The 19,243-nt window shown below is 42.8% G+C and overlaps 1 protein-coding gene across 1 annotated transcript in view; it reads right to left on the bottom strand.

Annotated features, from left to right (window-relative positions):
- Positions 1-3,613: 3,613 nt before the first annotated feature.
- Positions 3,614-19,243, bottom strand: part of arap2 (ArfGAP with RhoGAP domain, ankyrin repeat and PH domain 2) — a gene marked incomplete at both ends in the record, with an annotated part of 239,703 nt that continues 224,073 nt past the window's right edge. The window contains 4 exon segments of the mRNA XM_080741531.1: positions 3,614-3,823; positions 7,504-7,567; positions 10,365-10,400; positions 16,396-16,478. Of these exon segments, the coding sequence (XP_080597657.1) occupies positions 3,614-3,823; positions 7,504-7,567; positions 10,365-10,400; positions 16,396-16,478 (393 nt within the window).

Raw genomic sequence — 19,243 nt, 5'->3', positions numbered from 1 at the left:
ACTTTGCGGGGCTTAGTCGCCGAGCTCTCTGGCACCATATGGCGACCTTCATACACCTGCGGCCTCTAGGGGGACGACGTAGGAAAAAAAGAAATAAACTATTCACGCACGCGCACACACACACACACACACACACACACACACACACACACACACACACACACACACACACACACACACACACACACACACACACACACACACACACACACACACACATTCTCATCCAACGGAAAGAAAAAAGTGTGTATACACCGCGTGTGGAAGCGAGATTTCTTTGGAAAAATGTCTTTAATGAAAAGCGCCCAAAAAAACAGGCTCATCACAGACAAAAAGGAAAATGTGCGTGTACAGATAACGTGACCAACAGTGTACAGACTGCAGCGCGGCATCTTCAGACCATTAGGCGTGGTAGCTCCATTAGAATAGAAGGACATGAAATAGAGGACAAGCATAAAAAAATATGAAGTAAAATGTTCTGAAATTAAAGTTTCACAGTTGATATCTGAATGACAATTGCCTATATGCGTGCATATGCAGCCTGCTATGCATTATTCAGTGAGAGTGAATGGCTTGAGACCGAGAGTTTTCTCTTATACGATTCGCTACACCAAAAAGAGCATTTGATTAAATCTGTGGAAACAATAACGACAGTAAGTTGCAGATGTTTTTATTAAGTCGGTTTTATGTCGGAATCCCCATTGGTATTGACACTGTAGAAGTCCTCGAAAAAGCTTGTCTTTTGAATTACATAGAAACTCTATCTGTTCATATAAAACTATCCAGTATGTGCCAAAGGGAAATGCATCAAATGTAACATAAAATATGAATTCCTTTCTCATAAGCACATTTGATGAGAACCTGACAGTGAAGCTACTATTAGAGGACAAGCGTGGCATTTAACAGTTTTGCAAAAGAGATGTTTTATAATTCTGTTTCTTCGACAAAACCAAAGAATACACTTTTACGGACTCTCAAATGTGTGAAAAAGACAAAATAAAGTCCATGACTCTGTTGATCCCAAAACAAAATGTATTGCTGGTGCTCTGCCCACACAGCCCGTCCAATGTAAACAACATTATAAATAAAAAAACTAACAAACTAAAAAAACTCTCTCTCACTCTCTCTCTCACACACACACACACACACACACACAATGTGTTGTGTTGCAAAGCTAAAATGAATATAAAACATCTAAATACTGAATCAAGCAACTTAAAAACTCTCTGGTTTGCTCACAAAAGCCTGCAGAGTAGACATTAAAATGACCCCAAACACGTTTGAAAGTGAAATATCCCTTAAAATGCATTGTCAGACCACGCTTCCTGTTGTTTGCCGAGTTGAACGTCGAGGACGTTCACAAAGTTTTATAAAGGTGTGAAGGAGCGCTGTTTAAATCAACGTTGTAGTGCATGGGTCAGATCCGCGTCCAGCAGAGGTCCCTCCCACCAGCTACTCCAGCACCTGTTCTCCAGTTCTCCTTTGTCCTCACGTGTACGAGTCCTCGGAGGCCTTTGGACTTTCATCGCTCCTTGTAGAGATCTGGCTGTTCTTATTCAGTTTCTGCTTGACACCGTTTGACTGCCCTCTCTTGTCCCCTCTGCACCTCCTTACTCCTCTGCAGGTGTCATCATAATGTCCGTACACGGACAAAAATGTGTCTGTAGCAAGCAGAGCGCACAAGTACTTTTTTTCGGTTTGGTATGTATGAAGGTGACTGGGATTTTAGAAGACTGTAGCCTTGGAATGGCTGGGAATGCATGTATGTATGTAGGTGTCCACCTACAGCCAATGAGGGACCAGCATTCCTGGTGATGTCAGCAGAGTTTGGTATATAAGAGCGCTCTTGGTAATGTCTTCATTGACAGGCGAAGACATTAGGGACATGAGGCCAGCAGCAGCAACAGCAGCAGATATACAAGCTCACAGCGCGGCACCGAGTGCCGCGCTGCGAGCTTGTAGATCTGCTATTTTTGAAAAATCTTGAAAATTCTTTGTCTTTGAATTTCCTATGTTTCCATGTCAGTGGTGTTCGAATATTTTAAATGTGAAGGACCCCCCCCCCATCTCAAAATATTTAGTTCCAGGGACCCCTCAGAAGCAAAATTTGAGTTACAAATGTTCGCTTAAAAAAAAATACATATATTCAAAGATTTGCACACATTTTCACGACTTTAAAAAAAATAGCAGATCAACAAGCTCGCAGCGCTGCACTCGGTGCCACGCTGTGAGCTTGTATATCTGCTATTTTTCAATAGCTAAAGACAGGCCCCTCCACCTTGGGCCCTAGTAACTCAGTCCCCCTTCCCCCCCCCCCCCTTGTGACGCCCCTTTCCCAATCACCCCCCCCCCCCCCCAATCATTCTCCAAGTTGCTTATTTGGACCCAGCTTCCTTGTCCCATCTCAGACATTGTCCTTGGCGCCTTGGCCAGCCCTGCTCAGCACAGACTTGAGTTCATTCAGCACGTTGGGAGGCATCTCGCCCAGCACGGGCGACCTGTTGGGGCTCTTGCTGGCGGTCCGACGGGCCACGGGCGGCAAAGCCAGGGCCGAGGGGCGCGCGGACGGAGACGGGCAGCGATGGGGCAGGCAGACCCCCAAGGAGGCTCGCCTGTGCACGGCCTCTTTGGCGCTTGGACCGCCCGTTGCCGCGCCGGTCTTGTAGCGGTCGACGCCGGCATCTTTGTCGCTTCTGGGTTTGGCCACACCGAGAGAAACCGTCCTGTCCGTGGGCTAAAGGCGAAAATAAAAATAAAACATTTAATGAAAGGCAGATGGACATAAATGGCAGTAGCTTTTCAAGTCGTCCACAGGGAAAGACTAAATGATGGCTTTTATGAAGATCAAAGTGTTGCTCGTTCGTGTTCATGCTGTTCACATTTTAATTATAACAATTGTATTACTCTACATAAATTATCAGTGTCCTGTTAGAAGCCTTGTATCACTATAATGTATTTATTTTTTTACAATCCACTGCTGATGACGCCATTCAAAAATGAAGTATACGATAAATATAAGAAACTTTGAAATGTGTGTTTGTTATCTTGGGCAGCGGTTCCCAACCTTTCTTGGATCAGGCCCCCCAAGCATTCGTGGCCCACCCATGTGGCCACTTAACTGATGGGTGGGCTGTGTGCATTTTCAGAGCAAGTTTATTTTAATGATCAATCAATTGATTGTGCTGCGGCCTGGATCAGTACGTAGGAACTTAAACAGACTTTGCGTTTAGGCTCAAATTCACTGGCATCGCAATGAAAAAGTATTTTTCAAGTTTTTAAAGAAGAACATATTTTCATATAAATGTTATATTATAAATCGTCGTTGTCGGGTGAAAACCTTGTACGTCCAAAACCGCTTGTTCTGTATTTATCATTTTAAAAATGATTTAAACAAGTGAAAACCACCGATCTACAAGCACACAGCGCCTCGCACCGCGAGGCGTTGTGTGCTTGTAGATCGGCTGTTTTCACTACTTTTGTGCGACGGCCTTGTATGGTGAAGCAGGGCTTTACTTTGCGAAAAAATGTACAAATTTGGAACTTGGAGATACGAGGTTTCTGCCTGACAGTGACAAAAATACAATCTTAGTGTTTTGCCAATTATTTGGGGGGCTCACTTGCAATATCCTCGCAGACCACCAGCGGGGCAGCAGGTTGGGGGAACGGCTGGTCTTGGGGTGTTAGTCTCTCTTACCTGTTTAATAGCGTTGTGCTTGAGAGCCTGAGGACCACCCTGGCCGACGTGCACGCTGGCTCTCCTGGAGGCTCCACGAGCGCCAGGCTCTCCTGAGCCGCCGCTCTTCAGCCATAAATCACTGCCATACTGGAGACACGCAGAATAAGAGAAATGCAGCCGTTAAGGAAATGCAAACACACTCCAACTGGAGGGAATTTCAAAGAGGGAAGACATCTGCACGGCACGTTTTTTTTTTTATTTTTTTATGTTGCCTCTCTGTTGTTTCATGTCTGTGTAGACAAAATATTTGGCTGCACACAAATAAAACTCCAGAAATAAAAATACCCCATTTTTAAAAAGTCAACTTTTACCTTCTGTAGGGATGGGACGATACGCGATATTATCGTTTATTGTGATAAAAAACACTCACGATAATCGTATGGTGGAGATTTAATTTATCGTGATATCGTCCTCCGTCATGCACTGGGATCAATTCACCTTTTATTTGCCCAGTTGCCTATCCGGTACCACTTCTATAATTGGTAAAAGGTACTTATATACCTACTTGATACAATCTTCTTTTTCACTCTCTATCAAATGTCTTTGCCAAAAAATAGCCGATCTACAAGCTCACGACGCGTTGTGAGCTTGTAGATCTGCTATTTTTTGGCAAATGTTCCACCCCAGGATAATGGATTTTGATTATCTTTTGTCACAATAATCGTGATATGAAATATTCATCCCTAACCTTCTGTCATTTCTATGCGAGATCACCTCTAGCAGCACAGGGAAGAAAAACACCAGCCCTAACATGTGTGTCTGGTCTCTCTCTGTCTCTCGCGTGGGGGGCGTATAGATGGCTGTTTTTAGGCCAGACTCCGAGGCCATGCATCTTTGAGGGTGAGTGAATGTCATGGGGTCACAACCCTATGTTCCGTAAAAAAAAAAAAAAAACTGTGGCCCCGTTCCACCGTCGCTGGCTAAACCGTCTCTTTAACATTATGTCCTTGGTTTTCACTGTGACCCTCGGACCTGGGAGCCCTGTCTCCTCTCCTTTCGCAGCCTCATTTCGCCGGCGCGAGCCGTTCTCGTATAGTCGATGTCGGGTGGAAACCTTGTATGTCCCAAAACTGGAACTTCTCCGCATTCCTAAGCCAATAATTTGATTATAATAAATGTACCCCCATTGATTCCGATCCGGAATCAATGGGCCTACAAAGAGTGAGTCTCCTCAAATTATAGGGAATGTGACAAAAACAAAGATTAAAATAAAATATTATTGAATTCAAGTCTCCATTTGGTGAGTAATCGATAGATGAAATGTCATTTCGGGGTGAACTAGTCACAAGCTGTTGTTAATACATCTTATTAAATATTTATAAAACCCAATTTAACCACTTTCTCTTCAAAAAGAGAAAATAGCAGATCTACAAAGCTCACAACGTTTGTGAGCACGTTGCATGCTTTATACGTTGACTATTTTCACTATCTTCTGCGTGACGACTGTCGTACGACGAAGTTAATACATTTTCGAAGAAACATAAAATGTTTGAAACGTGGCGATACAAGGTTTCTAACCCGACAGCCGACAGCCAGGCCCATGATATCTGTTTGCAGCCCAACTGTCCGCCACAGATTCTACCTCCACCTTTGGCTGAAAAGGAGAAGAAAAAAAAGAGAGTAAGAAAAAAAAAAGTCTCCCTTAGCCAGTTGCTATGGAAACTTTGTCTGACCACAATGCTGCCTAACAGGTAAGAGAAAGGAAATCAAGAACATTGAATTACTCTTACTTACTCACTCACATCTAATCTCTCTTTTAGTCTGCCTCGTTCCTTCTCTCCCTCTCACTCTCCGGGTATATCCCACTCTCCCTGCCCTTCCCACAGAGTCCAGTGTCCTTCCCACACAAGCCCCAGCGTTGGAAGCTGACAATCCCCGATACTTAGCGGCTTTTGGGGGTTGGGAAAGCCTAATATTTTTAGCCGGCTGTAGGCCGCTATAGATTTAGTTGTTGCGCAGCGAAGAGCTTCTCCAAAAGGGCAGAGAAAAGTCACAGAGCCCACTGAAATAAACACCTTGGAACACTTACAGAGAGAGAGAGAGAGAGAGAGAGAGCGCGCAATCTTCCCAAGCCAAAACCTTGCGTCTCCCCTCAGATCAATCTCCCACTAAAAGTATTGCCCTTTTTACTGGCGAACCCAAACTAATGCACTAGAGGGCTTTTACAGTAAGCATCTGTGATAAACAACGCTGCACGGGAGACAAGTTCCCATGAAATAAGTCGGAGCCCAGGAGCTAATGCAAATGAAATGTGCTCAGAATACACAGGCGGCATCGGAGCACATTCTGCATTGCCATGGAATCTTGGATCTTTGCCCGAGTTAACCCATTTAGAACGGGTACACATTATTGTGCATCATTATTTTATGCTTTAACTATTGAAAAATAGCAGATATACAAGCTCACAGCGCGGCACCGAGTGCCGCGCTGCGAGCTTGTAGATCTGCTATTTTTGAAAAATCGTGAAAATTAGAATTTTGACCCGATTCTATAAGTGTCTTTTGAATCCTTCTAAGGTTTTTTGAAAAACCTATGTTTCTATGTCAGCAATCTGGCCAGCCATCGTCAAAGAAAAGGTCCTTTTCACTTAACTGGAGCTCAGTTAGTCTGTTCTTCAGAGACTACTATGTCAGTGGTTCTCAAACCTTTTCATGTGAAGGACCCCCAAAATGATATTTATTTGGCCACGGACCCCCATCTCAAAATATTTCGTTCCAGGGACCCCCCAGAAGCAAAATTTGAGTTACAAACGTTCGCTTTGAAAATAAATATATTCAAAGATTTGCACACATTTTCACGACTTTTTCAAAAATAGCAGATCTACAAGCTCGCAGCGCGGCACTCGGTGCTGGTTAAAGCATTCTGGTTAAAGCATTCAATAATTCTAGGCCTAAATGGGTTTTAAAAGGGTGCAACGGCGCAATCTCTACCGGGGACCGAGGCTGGTTAAGGACAATCGTAATATTTCATTTAAGGCCATTTAGCTGGAAATGAAAATAAAATATGCATGCATAGACCAAACGCGTACACACATTAGCTGTTGCCTCGCGATACGAGAGAACCCATTTCAGTGGGAAAATGAGAAAGGGTTGCGATGGAGAGCAATAGAAAGAATAGGAGGAGAATATGAGACATCTGTGGCTTTGCTCCTTGTGTTTGCTTTGCTTTGCATTATTTATGTCGTATGTGCTGTGTCAGCGAGTGACAGCAACAACACTTAGCTGCATCTGGGGGCTAAGTATTGCAATGTGATTGTTACAGTCGCCTCAACCTTATTCGCGGCTAAGAGACTTTTCCACATAAAATGATTTATTCTACCGCTGAGTGACCTCGAAAACTTTACAGCACTTTACCTATTTATGCGTTTCGTCCGCCTCATGATACAATGGAAATTGATGATTGTGGAGGAAAAACACGATTTATCATATCTCTGTTGTTTTGAGATACGGTTAGTAAGAGTCGATTTCTTCTTCGTGGAGTAATCTGGTGTGTTTTTCATCCGAGTAGGGACGCTTTCTCAAAGTGCATCTTTGTCACAGCCGCTGATATTTTTGGGCTTGCGGCGATACAGTAAAGAGGGTCAGAGGAAGGATACACATACATCTCTTAAAACTCCCAAATTCCCCTCAAGCTTGACTGTTTGCCATTGTTCACCGGCTGATCCGTACGAGCTCAGTAACACCACCGTAAACGTTTCCCTCCCGTCGAGGCCGTCCTCATTCTTAACCTCCCCGACTCCTGTCTTCCACGTCAGAGAGCCCACTCACCTTCATCCGGATGATGTCAGTCACCCAGCTGAGCTGAGCCTCTTTCCCCTCACAACAGAAGTGCCTTAGGGACAGAAAACATTAGTGTGAGCCAGTTCTATCAGTCACTTGTTGTATTTTTCTTATTTTTTATTTTTTTCACATCTTCCCATGTTTTCTTGTTTGCTGCCATGGCCGAGGAGCCCGAAAAAATCCTGTTGTACGGCCCTGCCATGCCCGAGGAACCCGAGAATTTTTGAAAAATAAAAAATAAAAATAAAAAATCTTTTTTTTTCAAAAAAAAAATGTTTAAAAAAAAAATTTTGACCCCAAAAAATGTAGTAGGCATGATAGCAATCGCGAAATTGCATGTAGCAACCCCATCTTTCAAACATGGCAGCCATCTTTGTTTACATTTTAGGAAAACATAATGGCTGCTATCTCATGAATGCCTGAACGGATTTCCATTCGGATTTTTTTGTTTGAAAGCTGTGAGCAATGTGGACACACTGTGAGCAATGTGGACACACGTGGTGCATTATCTAGGCATGGGTGTGCATGATCCGTGCACTATGCATTACATGGAAGTCTATGGAGACAGGGGCATATGAGAGTACGAAGATATTGTTAAATGGCAGGGAATGTGTTAACGACAGACATCAAATTCAATTCAAATGGCCAGGATTTAGTAACATGCGACTTCTCTGCGTTGTCCTCTGAAAAGGAAGGTCTTACTTGCCATCCAGTAGTTCTTTTTAACGTTTTAATTCCAAGGACCCCCATAACGCTGAGAGCTAACAGACCTGTAAGGGTCTATTTGGTCTCCCTCCCCAAGGAACCCTGAGGGTCCCCGGATCCAACATTGAGAACCACTGCTACAGTATAAATCATTACTCTGCTACAATGGTCTAAGAGGACTGAAATACTGCATCGTTAACTCAGGTGGCAAATCTGTCAGTCCGAGAGAGCTGTGCCAGACCCCAACATTTAATAAATTCAATTAGGCACACCGTTAACAAGGAACCGTGGATGAAAATCAATGGCATACAATTACAATTTTATTAGTGGGTTGGAACAGGTCTTCAACATTTTAGAATCTTTTTTTATTCGCCAAGTACTGCAGAGCCTACTTTAACCCATTTAGGCCTAAAATTATTGGATGCTTTAACTATTAAAAAATAGCAGATATACAAGCTCACAGCGCGGCACCGAGTGCCGCGCTGCGAGCTTGTAGATCTGCTATTTTTGAAAAAAGTCGTGAAAATGTGTGCAAATCTTTGAATATATGTATTTTCAAAGCGAACGTGTGTAACTCAAATTTTGCTTCTGGGTGGTCCCTGGAACTAAATATTTTGAGATGGGGGTCCGTGGCCAAATTCATATCATTTTGGGGGTCCTTCACATGAAAAGGTTTGAGAACCACTGACAGTAGTGTCTCAAGAACAGACTATCTGAGCGCCAGTTAAGTGAAAAGGACCTTTTCTTTGACGATGGCTGGCCAGATTGCTGACATAGAAACGTAGGTTTTTCAAAAAACCTTAGAAGGATTCAAAAGACACTTATAGAATCGGGTCAAAATTCAATTTTTCACGATTTTTCAAAAATAGCAGATCTACAAGCTCGCAGCGCGGCACTCGGTGCCGCGCTGTGAGCTTGTATATCTGCTATTTTTCAATAGTTAAAGCATAAAATAATAATACACTATAATGTGTACCCGTTTTGAATGGATTAATTTATTATTTCAGTGTCGTGGGGGGAAAAAAAAAGAAATCTTTGAGTAATTAAACCATAATTAGACACACGGCAATTCTGTGGGAGTTGGTGTCAATTTCTTTTTGAAACAAAATGGGCTCATCTCAATTTGGAGCGAAAACTATTCTTTTGACATTATTATTAGAGAGAACTCGTGGGTGGGAACAAGATGTACTGTCAGCTAAGGACAGGGATGAACAACAACAAAATGAGAAACAATTGATTTTCTTTTCCTCTTTCTTCCTTCAATTCCCTGACAGCCGACAATAGAGGAGCGTCCACAAAATACTGAATTCTGGGGAATTCTGCCAGAGCAACTCGATTCATGAAATGGTACTTTCATTTCAACTTGTAACTTTCCACAGGGGCGTCACAGGGGGGGCTGAGTTACTAGGACCCAAGGTGGAGGGGCCCTAGTAAATTTAGCTACTGTGTTCTATTTGTCTGTCATTCAATGTTATATGAGATACTTTAATGGTTTCCAGTGGAAATAAGCTTAGTCTTTTCACGGATCTCCTTTTAGTAGACCTTGTACCAGTGAACTGTACCGTCATGAAACTGTACCTTTTCCTATGCAAACTTCTAATAAAGTCTTCAATCAATCAATCAATCAATCAATTGAAAAATAGCAGATATACAAGCTTGTAGATCTGCTATTTTTGAAAAGTCGTGAAAATGTGTGCAAATCTTTGAATATATGTATTTTTTAAGCAAACATTTGTAACTCAAATTTTGCTTCCGGGGGGGGGGGGGGCTGGAACTAAATATTTTGAGATGGGGGTCCGTGGCCAAATACATATCATGTTGGGGGTCCTTGACATCAAAAAGTTTGAGCACCACTGACATGGAAACATGTTCATTTCTTGCACACATTTTCACAATTTTTCAAAAATAGCAGATCTACAAGCTCGCAGCGCGGCACTCGGTGCAGCACTGTGAGCTTGTATATCTGCTATTTTTTAAATAGTTAACATTCATGGGGGGCCCGCAGTGAATCCTTGTACCCAGGGCCCAGAATTTGGTGTGACGCCCCTGACTTCCCACCTGGCTCTGTTCCGTTAGACTGCAGACATTTCAAGTGGGAAAGGGTTAAAAGGCAAAGCATTCAATTATTGAATTGGAGAGCTCACCACTGTTGTTTGTCCGTGTAGACTGTGAACCCCCAACTGTTGAAAAAAGGAAGGAGAAAGAACAATAAACTGGTGACCCACAATGCCATGCAAACATTTCTGTCAGGAAAAGGCTGTGTTTATTTCACACCGGGGACATGTTTTCGCCGAAAAGACAAACTTTGGAAACAATCTGAGCAAAACTCTTTGCCATCAACATGCAGGAGGGAGAGAGAAATAACTGCTCTTGAGAAAAGCTAGCCTCTAAAACCGTGGAATTTAGGTAAGCAGTAGATTTTCAGGCCAAATTGCACATGTGCCTTAACATGCTCTGGGCTAATGAGATGTAATACACCGGTAATGCAAACCGCCTTCAAGTACACTTGGTTTCAGAGTGGGAGAAACTGAATCCTAATAGATGGATAGATATACCACATAGATACTGTAGAGATCCTGCCAAAATGAGGCAGTTTAGAATCAATCCCGTTGTGCAATTATGATGGCGGTGCCATTATGCAAATGACCACATGCAAACACAGGCGCACAGCTGTACCGTATACGCATGTACGAGCTACATTCTATAGGGGGCCCTCCTACACTTACATGCCAACACACGGACAAGAAAAGGCGATGCATGTGTGTGTGTGTGTGTGTGTGTGTGTGTGTGTGTGTGTGTGTGTGTGTGTGTGTGTGTGTGTGGGTGTGTGTGTGGTGTATTACTGTGGTACAGTGGTGGAATAAGTACTCACGTATTCTACTTAAGTAAAAGTATCAATAATGCGATAGAGAAATACTCTGTTATGTTGTTATATTAAAATGTACTTAAAGTACCAAAAGTAAAAGTATAACATTTTTTGAAAATAGCAGATCTACAAGCTCACAATGGGTTGCATCGCGACACATTGTGAGTTTGTATTTTCAAATATCCAAGGTATAAAATAGGGCTAAAGTGGTTTATGTATGTTCTTTAACCCTGCAAGATCCGAATTAATTTCTACTGGCCAAAAAAATATATATAAAGAAAAATCAGATGGTGTTGTAGGAGTCCTAATCACAGGGAAATGTAATGTTAAAAAAATAATAATGTTTTTGTAAGGTTTTATAGCCATAAATCATAAATAATGCTCTAATTTGCATTTTGGGGATATTTTTCACAATTATAACATAATGTACATGTTCTAGACATTCTAATGATCACGAAAAAAAATATTACAGGCATTTTACTTATGTTTTAGTGAGGAATAGCTTCAGTTAAAAAGTGAGATGTTGTTCGTCCAGGCGCTGGAATTTCAACTTCTCTGGGAGGTGTGAATGTCAGCCTCTGTGGGGGGTATTTATATGCAAATATCGTGGCCAATGGCCTTGTAACACTGAACAATAGGATTTAATGGTGATGTTAATGTGAAAAAAGAACAGGAAAACTAATCATAACGTTTTTTTTTAAATGATTTAAAATATGTTGCCAAAAAGCAACGCTGGGCCTTGCAGGGTTAATATTATAATTTATATCTGCTAAGTAACTAGAAACTAAAGATTTCAAATAAATGTAGTGGAGTAAAAAAAATACAATATTAGGATCCGAGATGTAGTGGAGTAGAAATAAGTAAGTATTGGAAATTGGAAATACTCAAAGTAAAGTACAAATACCTCAAAATTGCAAAATTGCACTTATTACACAGTATACTTAAGTAAAATGTACTTAGTTACTTCACACCACTGCCGTGGTGTATGGGGTAAAACATGACTACCCTCCCGGCGAGTGCAGCGCTCAGGTGAAAGCCCAGCATGAGTGGCTGAACAGGAGCCCAGAGAGAACAAAGAGAAGGAGTGGAGGGAGTGGAGTGGAGGAGGGCCGGGGGTTGGAGAGCCCTGCCAGGGGTGTCACACCAAATTCTGGGCCCTGGGTACAAGGATTCACTGCGGGCCCCGCCCCCATGAATGTTAACTATTGAAAAATAGCAGATATACAAGCTCACAGCGCGGCACCGAGTGCCGCGCTGCGAGCTTGTAGATCTGCTATTTTTTGAAAAATCGTGAAAATGCGTGCAAGAAACCTATGTCAAGGACCCCCACGATGATATTTATTTGGCCACGGACCCCCATCTCAAAATATTTAGTTCCAGGGACCCCCCCCAGAAGCAAAATTTGAGTTCGAAATGTTTGCTTAAAAAAATACATATATTCAAAGATTTTCACACATTTTCACAACTTTTCAAAAATAGCAGATCTACAAGCTCGCAGCGCGGCACTCGGTGCCGCGCTGTGAGCTTGTATATCTGCTATTTTTCAATAGCTAAAGTATAAAATAATTAAGGCCCCTCCACCACCTTGGGCCCTAGTAACTCAGTCCCACTTTCCTACCCCTTGTGACGCCCCTGGAGCCTGCCGCCTGCAGCTCCAGCGTTGCACGCAGAGCCAAGGAGGAGGCTGGCGCTCCGGAACCCCGCGGCGGGGCACTCACTGATACACCTCTGCCTAATGAGGTACCCGACGGCTGCCTCGCCTATAACCCTCTCAACGCCTCGCGCTCCACTCTCTGCTCCGCTCACTACTTTCTTTACACGCTCTTTGGTTTCTCCCACAGCCCACTAGAGACGGGACGATATGAACATTTCACATCACGATTATTGTGTCAAAAGAAATCGCGATTTACGATATTAACGCGATAATCAAAATCCATTATCGTGGGGGGGGGGGGGGAGCATTTGCCAAAAAATAGCAGATCTACAAGCTCACAACGCGTCCCAAACGTGACGCGTTGTGAGCTTGTAGATCGGCTATTTTTTTGGCAAAGAGATTTGGTAGAGAGTGAAAAAAAGACTGTATCAAGTACGTATATTATAAGTGCGTTTTATCAATAGAGGGTTAAAATGGTAATGCAGCTCGATTTGATCGATTTGATCCCAGTGCATAACGGAGGACGATATCACGATAAATTAAATCTTCACGATACGAATATCGTGAGTGTTATCACGATAAACGATACTATCGCTTATCGTCCCATCCCTACAGCCCACACTACTGTACATTGGGTGGTGGTAAAAAAAAAGGCCTGTATTCAAAATTTCACATGAGTAAAATGACTCAAATTGCTCAAAACTTCTCAAAACGTTTCTGAAAATTTGACCAGGGGTCTTTAATCTACAAGCTCATGAAGCTTGTAGATTGGCTATTTTCCCGGCTACACATCTTCATTCAGAAACATTGCCATTCAGAAGATTGACTTCCATTATTCTAAATGGAGGCGTCACCACCTAAACCTAACCTAAACCCTAACCTCAGTGGGGTTATTTCTGATTGGGGATGTTTCTAAGTGGGGGTGTTTCTGAATGGAGGTCTGCCCCCTATTCTCCCATATATGGAGTGTCCATATACAGTATGGGCATTGCCAAATGTGGGCTTAATATATGGGCTTATTATTGATCAGGGATGTCCATATATGGGCATAAAATGGACAAGGATGGAATTCTTGTCGTGCAACCACACTGGTTAGACTGACACAATATGTCCATATATGGGCTTAATATTGATGATGAGCATAAAAGGGATTCCATTAGTGTGGTTGCCCTAACAGGGCATCATCTGGGAATCAGATGTAGAGGTCAGCTCCATATATGGAGATCTAGGTGATGATCCGGTCGTCTCCATGTATGGATATCCAGGGTTTGATGAGGTCAGTGTCGTGATCTTCATATAATGGATATCCAGGTGATGATAGTCAGCAGTCTTGACAGTCAACAATGTGATGTCAGAACAGGTCAGCTATAGACATTGAGGCGTCACCGACGGACTGACCGAGTCCCTGACCGACAGGATCTGCCGGTTTTCATAGTAAACTGCGACCTATGGTCGCAATAATATAAATCTACAACGAAACTAGTAAATAAAGCCGTCATGCAATTGTATTGGAGTCAAAAGTGCAACAGTCACATCTGAGATTAGTGGAGTAGAAGTTTAAAGTATGAAAAAATGGCAATACCCAGGTAAAGGAAACGTACCTCAAAATTGCACTCAAGCACAGTACTTGAGTAAATGTACTTTCATTCCATCTCTCTCTAAACCCCTCATACATTCCCCCCCTCTCTCTCGCAGTGGCGTCAGTTCAGAAAAAGCTACGGTATGGCAACATGACTGGTGTCTTGCACGCGCGCGAAGCACCATTCATGTTGCTATACCTTAGCAACAGGCACGATACATTTATTTTAAGTACATTTTATTTTTTTCCCCCGTTTCTATGGTTTCTTGGGCTGGATATGGCAGCCTGGAACGGTTGTTCAAGTGCATTGCACCTGTGCAGCTGACCTGCGGAACCCGGGAATATACCATTTTGTCAAAATGGGGAGAATAAAAGTGTGGAGAATAATTATAATACCTTGTTAATGTGACCATTTTGTAACATTTTGCATTTGTAGTTATTTTACTGTATTAATTTAACAACACAATAACCACCACAGATAGACAAAAGAGACATTCGTGGATTTATATTTAAATTTTATTTCCCCCCTGGACCCAGGGTATGGCAGCTGCATACCCGTGAATATACTTTTTGGTTACCACCGCGCTCTGACTCAACTGGTGCGGTGTCCCAGTTTAGATCAATGTATTCATTGGAGGATGGATCGCACACAGTGGCAAGAGTTGTATTTTCTTTCTTTATTATTGCATGGATGGGATGAGAAACAAACGTTTCGGCTATCAGCCTTCTTCAGTGTATCTTCAGCTGCATACCCCTGCCATACCCAATCGACGCCCCTGGTCTCCCCCCCCCTCCTCTCTCCCCCTCTCTCTCTCGTTTCTTCCCCGAAGGACCGGCTAATACCGCCGATTGGTTGTCCGGGCTCATTTTTCACGCTTCCCCTAGACTCTAATTCCGACACGGTGAAAATTATGAGGAATGATAATTGGGTAATGTGAAACACAGGGTTTTGCTCCTTGAAACTTCTTCCCCGTCCCTTTGTATCGCCAACAGGACACGCTGTGGGCCTGACACAAGTCATAAATTACAATAATACGACATCATTAAAATAAAGTAAAGTGGCGGCGGCGTTTTCCTATTTGTGGAAAGGGTGGGGGGACGGGGGAGGGGCTGGTAATTTGTATTTGTTAAAATGCTATTCCATTTAACCCATTTAGAACGGGGTACACATATTGTGTATCATTATTTTATGCTTTAACTATTGAAAAATAGCAGATATACAAGCTCACAGCGCGGCACCGAGTGCCGCGCTGCGAGCTTGTAGATCTGCTATTTTTGAAAGAATCGTGAAAAATAGAATTTTGACCCGATTCTATAAGTGTCTTTTGAATCCTTCAAAGATTTTTTTTAAAAACCTATGTTTCTATGTCAGCAATCTGGCAAGCCACCGTCAAAGAAAAGGTCCTTTTCACTTAACTGTCTGGAGCTCAGTTAGTCTGTTCTTGAGAGACTACTATGTCAGTGGTTCTCAAACCTTTTCATGTGAAGGACCCCCAAGATGATATGAATTTGGCCACGGACCCCCATCTCAAAATATTTAGTTCCAGGGACCACCCAGAAGCAAAATTTGAGTTACAAACGTTCACTTTGAAAATACATATATTCATATACATAATAAGATTTGCACACATTTTCACGACTTTTTCAAAAATAGCAGATCTACAAGCTCGCAGCGCGGCACTTGGTGCCGCGCTGTGAGCTTGTACATCTGCTATTTTTTTTTTATAGTTAAAGCATCCAATAATTTTAGGCCTAAATGGGTTAATCAATTCCATTACAGTGAAAAATAAAGAGGGGGTCATGAGTGTTTTCGGGTAGCCAACGCTGTCAGCTAAAGTTTGACGCGGCAAGAAAAAGCTATATATCTTGCAGGGGGGGGCACACTAGCATGCACACAGTGTGCGGACGGCAGCGCACGCAAACAGACAGGCGCTAATGCGAAATAATTATTAATTCATCTTAATAACACACAGACATTAATTTCACTCTCACCCTTTATATGAATTCACAGTCACATTCCCGGAGAAAAAAAGAAAATGTTTTATAATGTTGTACAAAATGATGAATGTTGTTTACCTGTTTGGTGGCTTGAGTTTTTTCCTCAGGCCAAGGTAGCACTTCACAGACATGAGTGGGAGCTCTCTCTCTGGTTTAGTGCTCTAAACAAACAAACAAACAAAAAAAAAAAAAAAAAAACACAGATAATTTCCAAAAGAATGTGGATTGCTTCCAAATTGATAACCACAAAAAATAATACATTATAAACTGGCGGCAAAGTCACAACATGGCACGAAAATATTCACATTTATATGCCTAAAGTTGCCTGTCCCCGAAATTGTTGGGAGGAAAAAAGATATATTTTTGTCTCCACCAGCTGAAGGCTGAGGGAGAGTATGTTTTCCCCTCCGTCCGTCCGTCCGTCCGTCCGTGCGTCCGTGCGTCCTCGCAGTTTGTGAGCAGCTAATCTCAGTCACCGTTGGCCCGATCGCTGCCAAACTGAGCACACACACTCCCTGGATGCCAATCTAGAACCTCTGCCCCACATTTTTCAAATCAGCCTCATGGTGGCGCTATAACAGGCCGATTTGTGTGGCCTGGTTGTTACCAGCTAATCTCCGGCACCGTTGGCCCGATCGCTGCCAAACTGAGCACACACACTCCCTGGATGCTAATTCAGAACCTCTGCCCCACATTTTTTAAATCAGCCTCATGGTGGCGCTATAACAGGCCGATTTGTGTGGCCTGGTGGAGACCTGTGCTCGGAAGAGCACTGCTTCTAGTTTAATATATTTGTGTATGTTTTATTTTAAGAAAGAAAGACACAATGTAATTTGTCTTTATTAAAACAAATATGATTCTGCCTCTTTTGAATAGCTTGTATACATGATTGTTAGTGACAGATTGATAGTATTGACATTGGTTCTCAGTTAATAAGGTAGCCTATGTTTATAAATGGCAGGGGTACGGCCACTTGTACATGCATGTTTAAAATAAAAGCATGAATATACACAATAACATACTATGTTTATACACGTGAAACACAATTTTACACATAAAGATACAATATATGTTGTAGCCCCACCCCCACCCTACGAGGTAGGGTGGGGGTAGGTCCCTGCTCCATCTCCCCATCAGTTTGGGGGTCCCTGGCCTGAAAACGTTGAAGACCCCTGGCCTAAACCATAACCACTTAAACCCTATCTACACCGGTATACTTCCTTGCAGGAGTAGTTGTACTTCCTTGTTTACATTCACAATTAGCCCTTCACTATGCCCCTCCCAATAAGCTTTTGTCCAATGCTAGCTTAGAATAACTTCCTGCTTGCCAAGGCAAGCAGGCTTTTGTCCAATGCTAGCTTAGAATAACTTCCTGCTTGCCACTTTTGTCCAATGCTAGCTTAGAAAAACTTCCTGCTTGCCAAGGCTGGGAGGGGCATAGTGAAGGGCTAATTGCAGCGTGGCTCGGCTATAACACGTAAGCCATGACATCACACTTTTTGTCGTTTCCTGCGTTTTTTTCCTGTTCGCATGGAGACGCGAGGCGGAGCGTCTTCAAAGATTTACACTCTGGAAGGTGGTTTCACTTTGATGCGTTTTCAACCCCCGAAAAATGTCATTGTCATCTAAACGGACGGCATATACCTGTATATCTGACATTTCATTTTGACGCTTTCTCTAGAAAACGGGCTTGTGTGAACGGCACCTATGACTCAGACATATCGGTGGGATTGGCTGCGCGGCGTAGGTGTGAGGGTCGGCCCGAACCTCTAGTTGGATACAATTGGTATCTCGAGGGGGGCACGGTGGCACAGTGGTTAGCGCTTCGCCTCACAGCTAGAAGGTCCTGGGTTCGATTCCCGCCAGGGGACGCTGTGGGCACTGGGGGCGTGTTCCTCCCTCCGCGTCATCAGCGCCCACACCCTAGGGCCTTTCTGTGTGGAGTTTGCATGTTCTCCCTGTGTCTCCTAGGGTTGATACCCTCACAAAAACATGCAGTAATCCTGGTCTCAATAATGCCTCCCCCTGGCCAGCCGGGGCGCCTGATGGAGGGTAAAGGAACTGGTTGGAATAATGTGTTCCTTCCACGCGCTACGTCCAAACCAGGGACATCCCCCCTGTCAGGTGAAAAGAAGCAACTTGGATGCATAGAAGGAAGCATGAGGTCAGTCCGTTGTCTCCCCAGGCGCGGCAGAGGGAGAGCAGAGCCCAGGATTACATAGACAATTGGCACTGGGTGAAAATGGGTTACAAAATCGTGAGATAAAAATTAAGAAAAAAAGATATATATATATATATATATCTCGTCCTGATTACTAAAGTGCCGGAGAGACTTGTGTTACTGAACCAAGAAACCAACACTCAATGAGTACTATCAGAAATTAGATCTACTTAACACTTATTTAACAACAACAAAAATAACTCTATAGGGGGAGAGCGGGGTAAACTGAGACACTTTTTACATTTTCTCCCCTAGAGGCGAACTAAAAGATATATCAGTAAAAATATACACATTTCCCAGTAATTTGGGATGTTTCCTAACAATGGAAGTTATCAGAACATATTCAAGACAAAAGGCAGAGAAAATATGATTGTTTTAAAAAAAGTGGTCTTGTGTCTCAGTTTACCCCAGGACCGGGGTAAACTGAGACAGACCAGAGAAATCAACGGGGTAAAGTGATCCACTCACTTTTTTCACTTTAAAACTACCATAAAAACACAAAAACCCGGTTAACCGGGTTAAATATGCGCAATACAAAAATGTACATAGCAGACATTCTTTTAATAGGCTTTGTCCTGTCATTTCCACCCATGTGTCAAATAATGTGACACATGGGCAGAAGGAAAAAACTAAAAACCCTATAAAAAATGTATAGAAGGGTTTACCAAACTTTCCTCAGTTGATCCTTATGTAATTCTTCCTGTA

The sequence above is a fragment of the Nannobrachium achirus genome (assembly GCF_963921795.1).
Source record: "Nannobrachium achirus genome assembly, chromosome: 14".
NCBI classification, from domain to species: domain Eukaryota; kingdom Metazoa; phylum Chordata; class Actinopteri; order Myctophiformes; family Myctophidae; genus Nannobrachium; species Nannobrachium achirus.
Note: the sequence above shows the minus strand (reverse complement) of the source record. Positions and strands in the feature narration are given on the sequence as shown.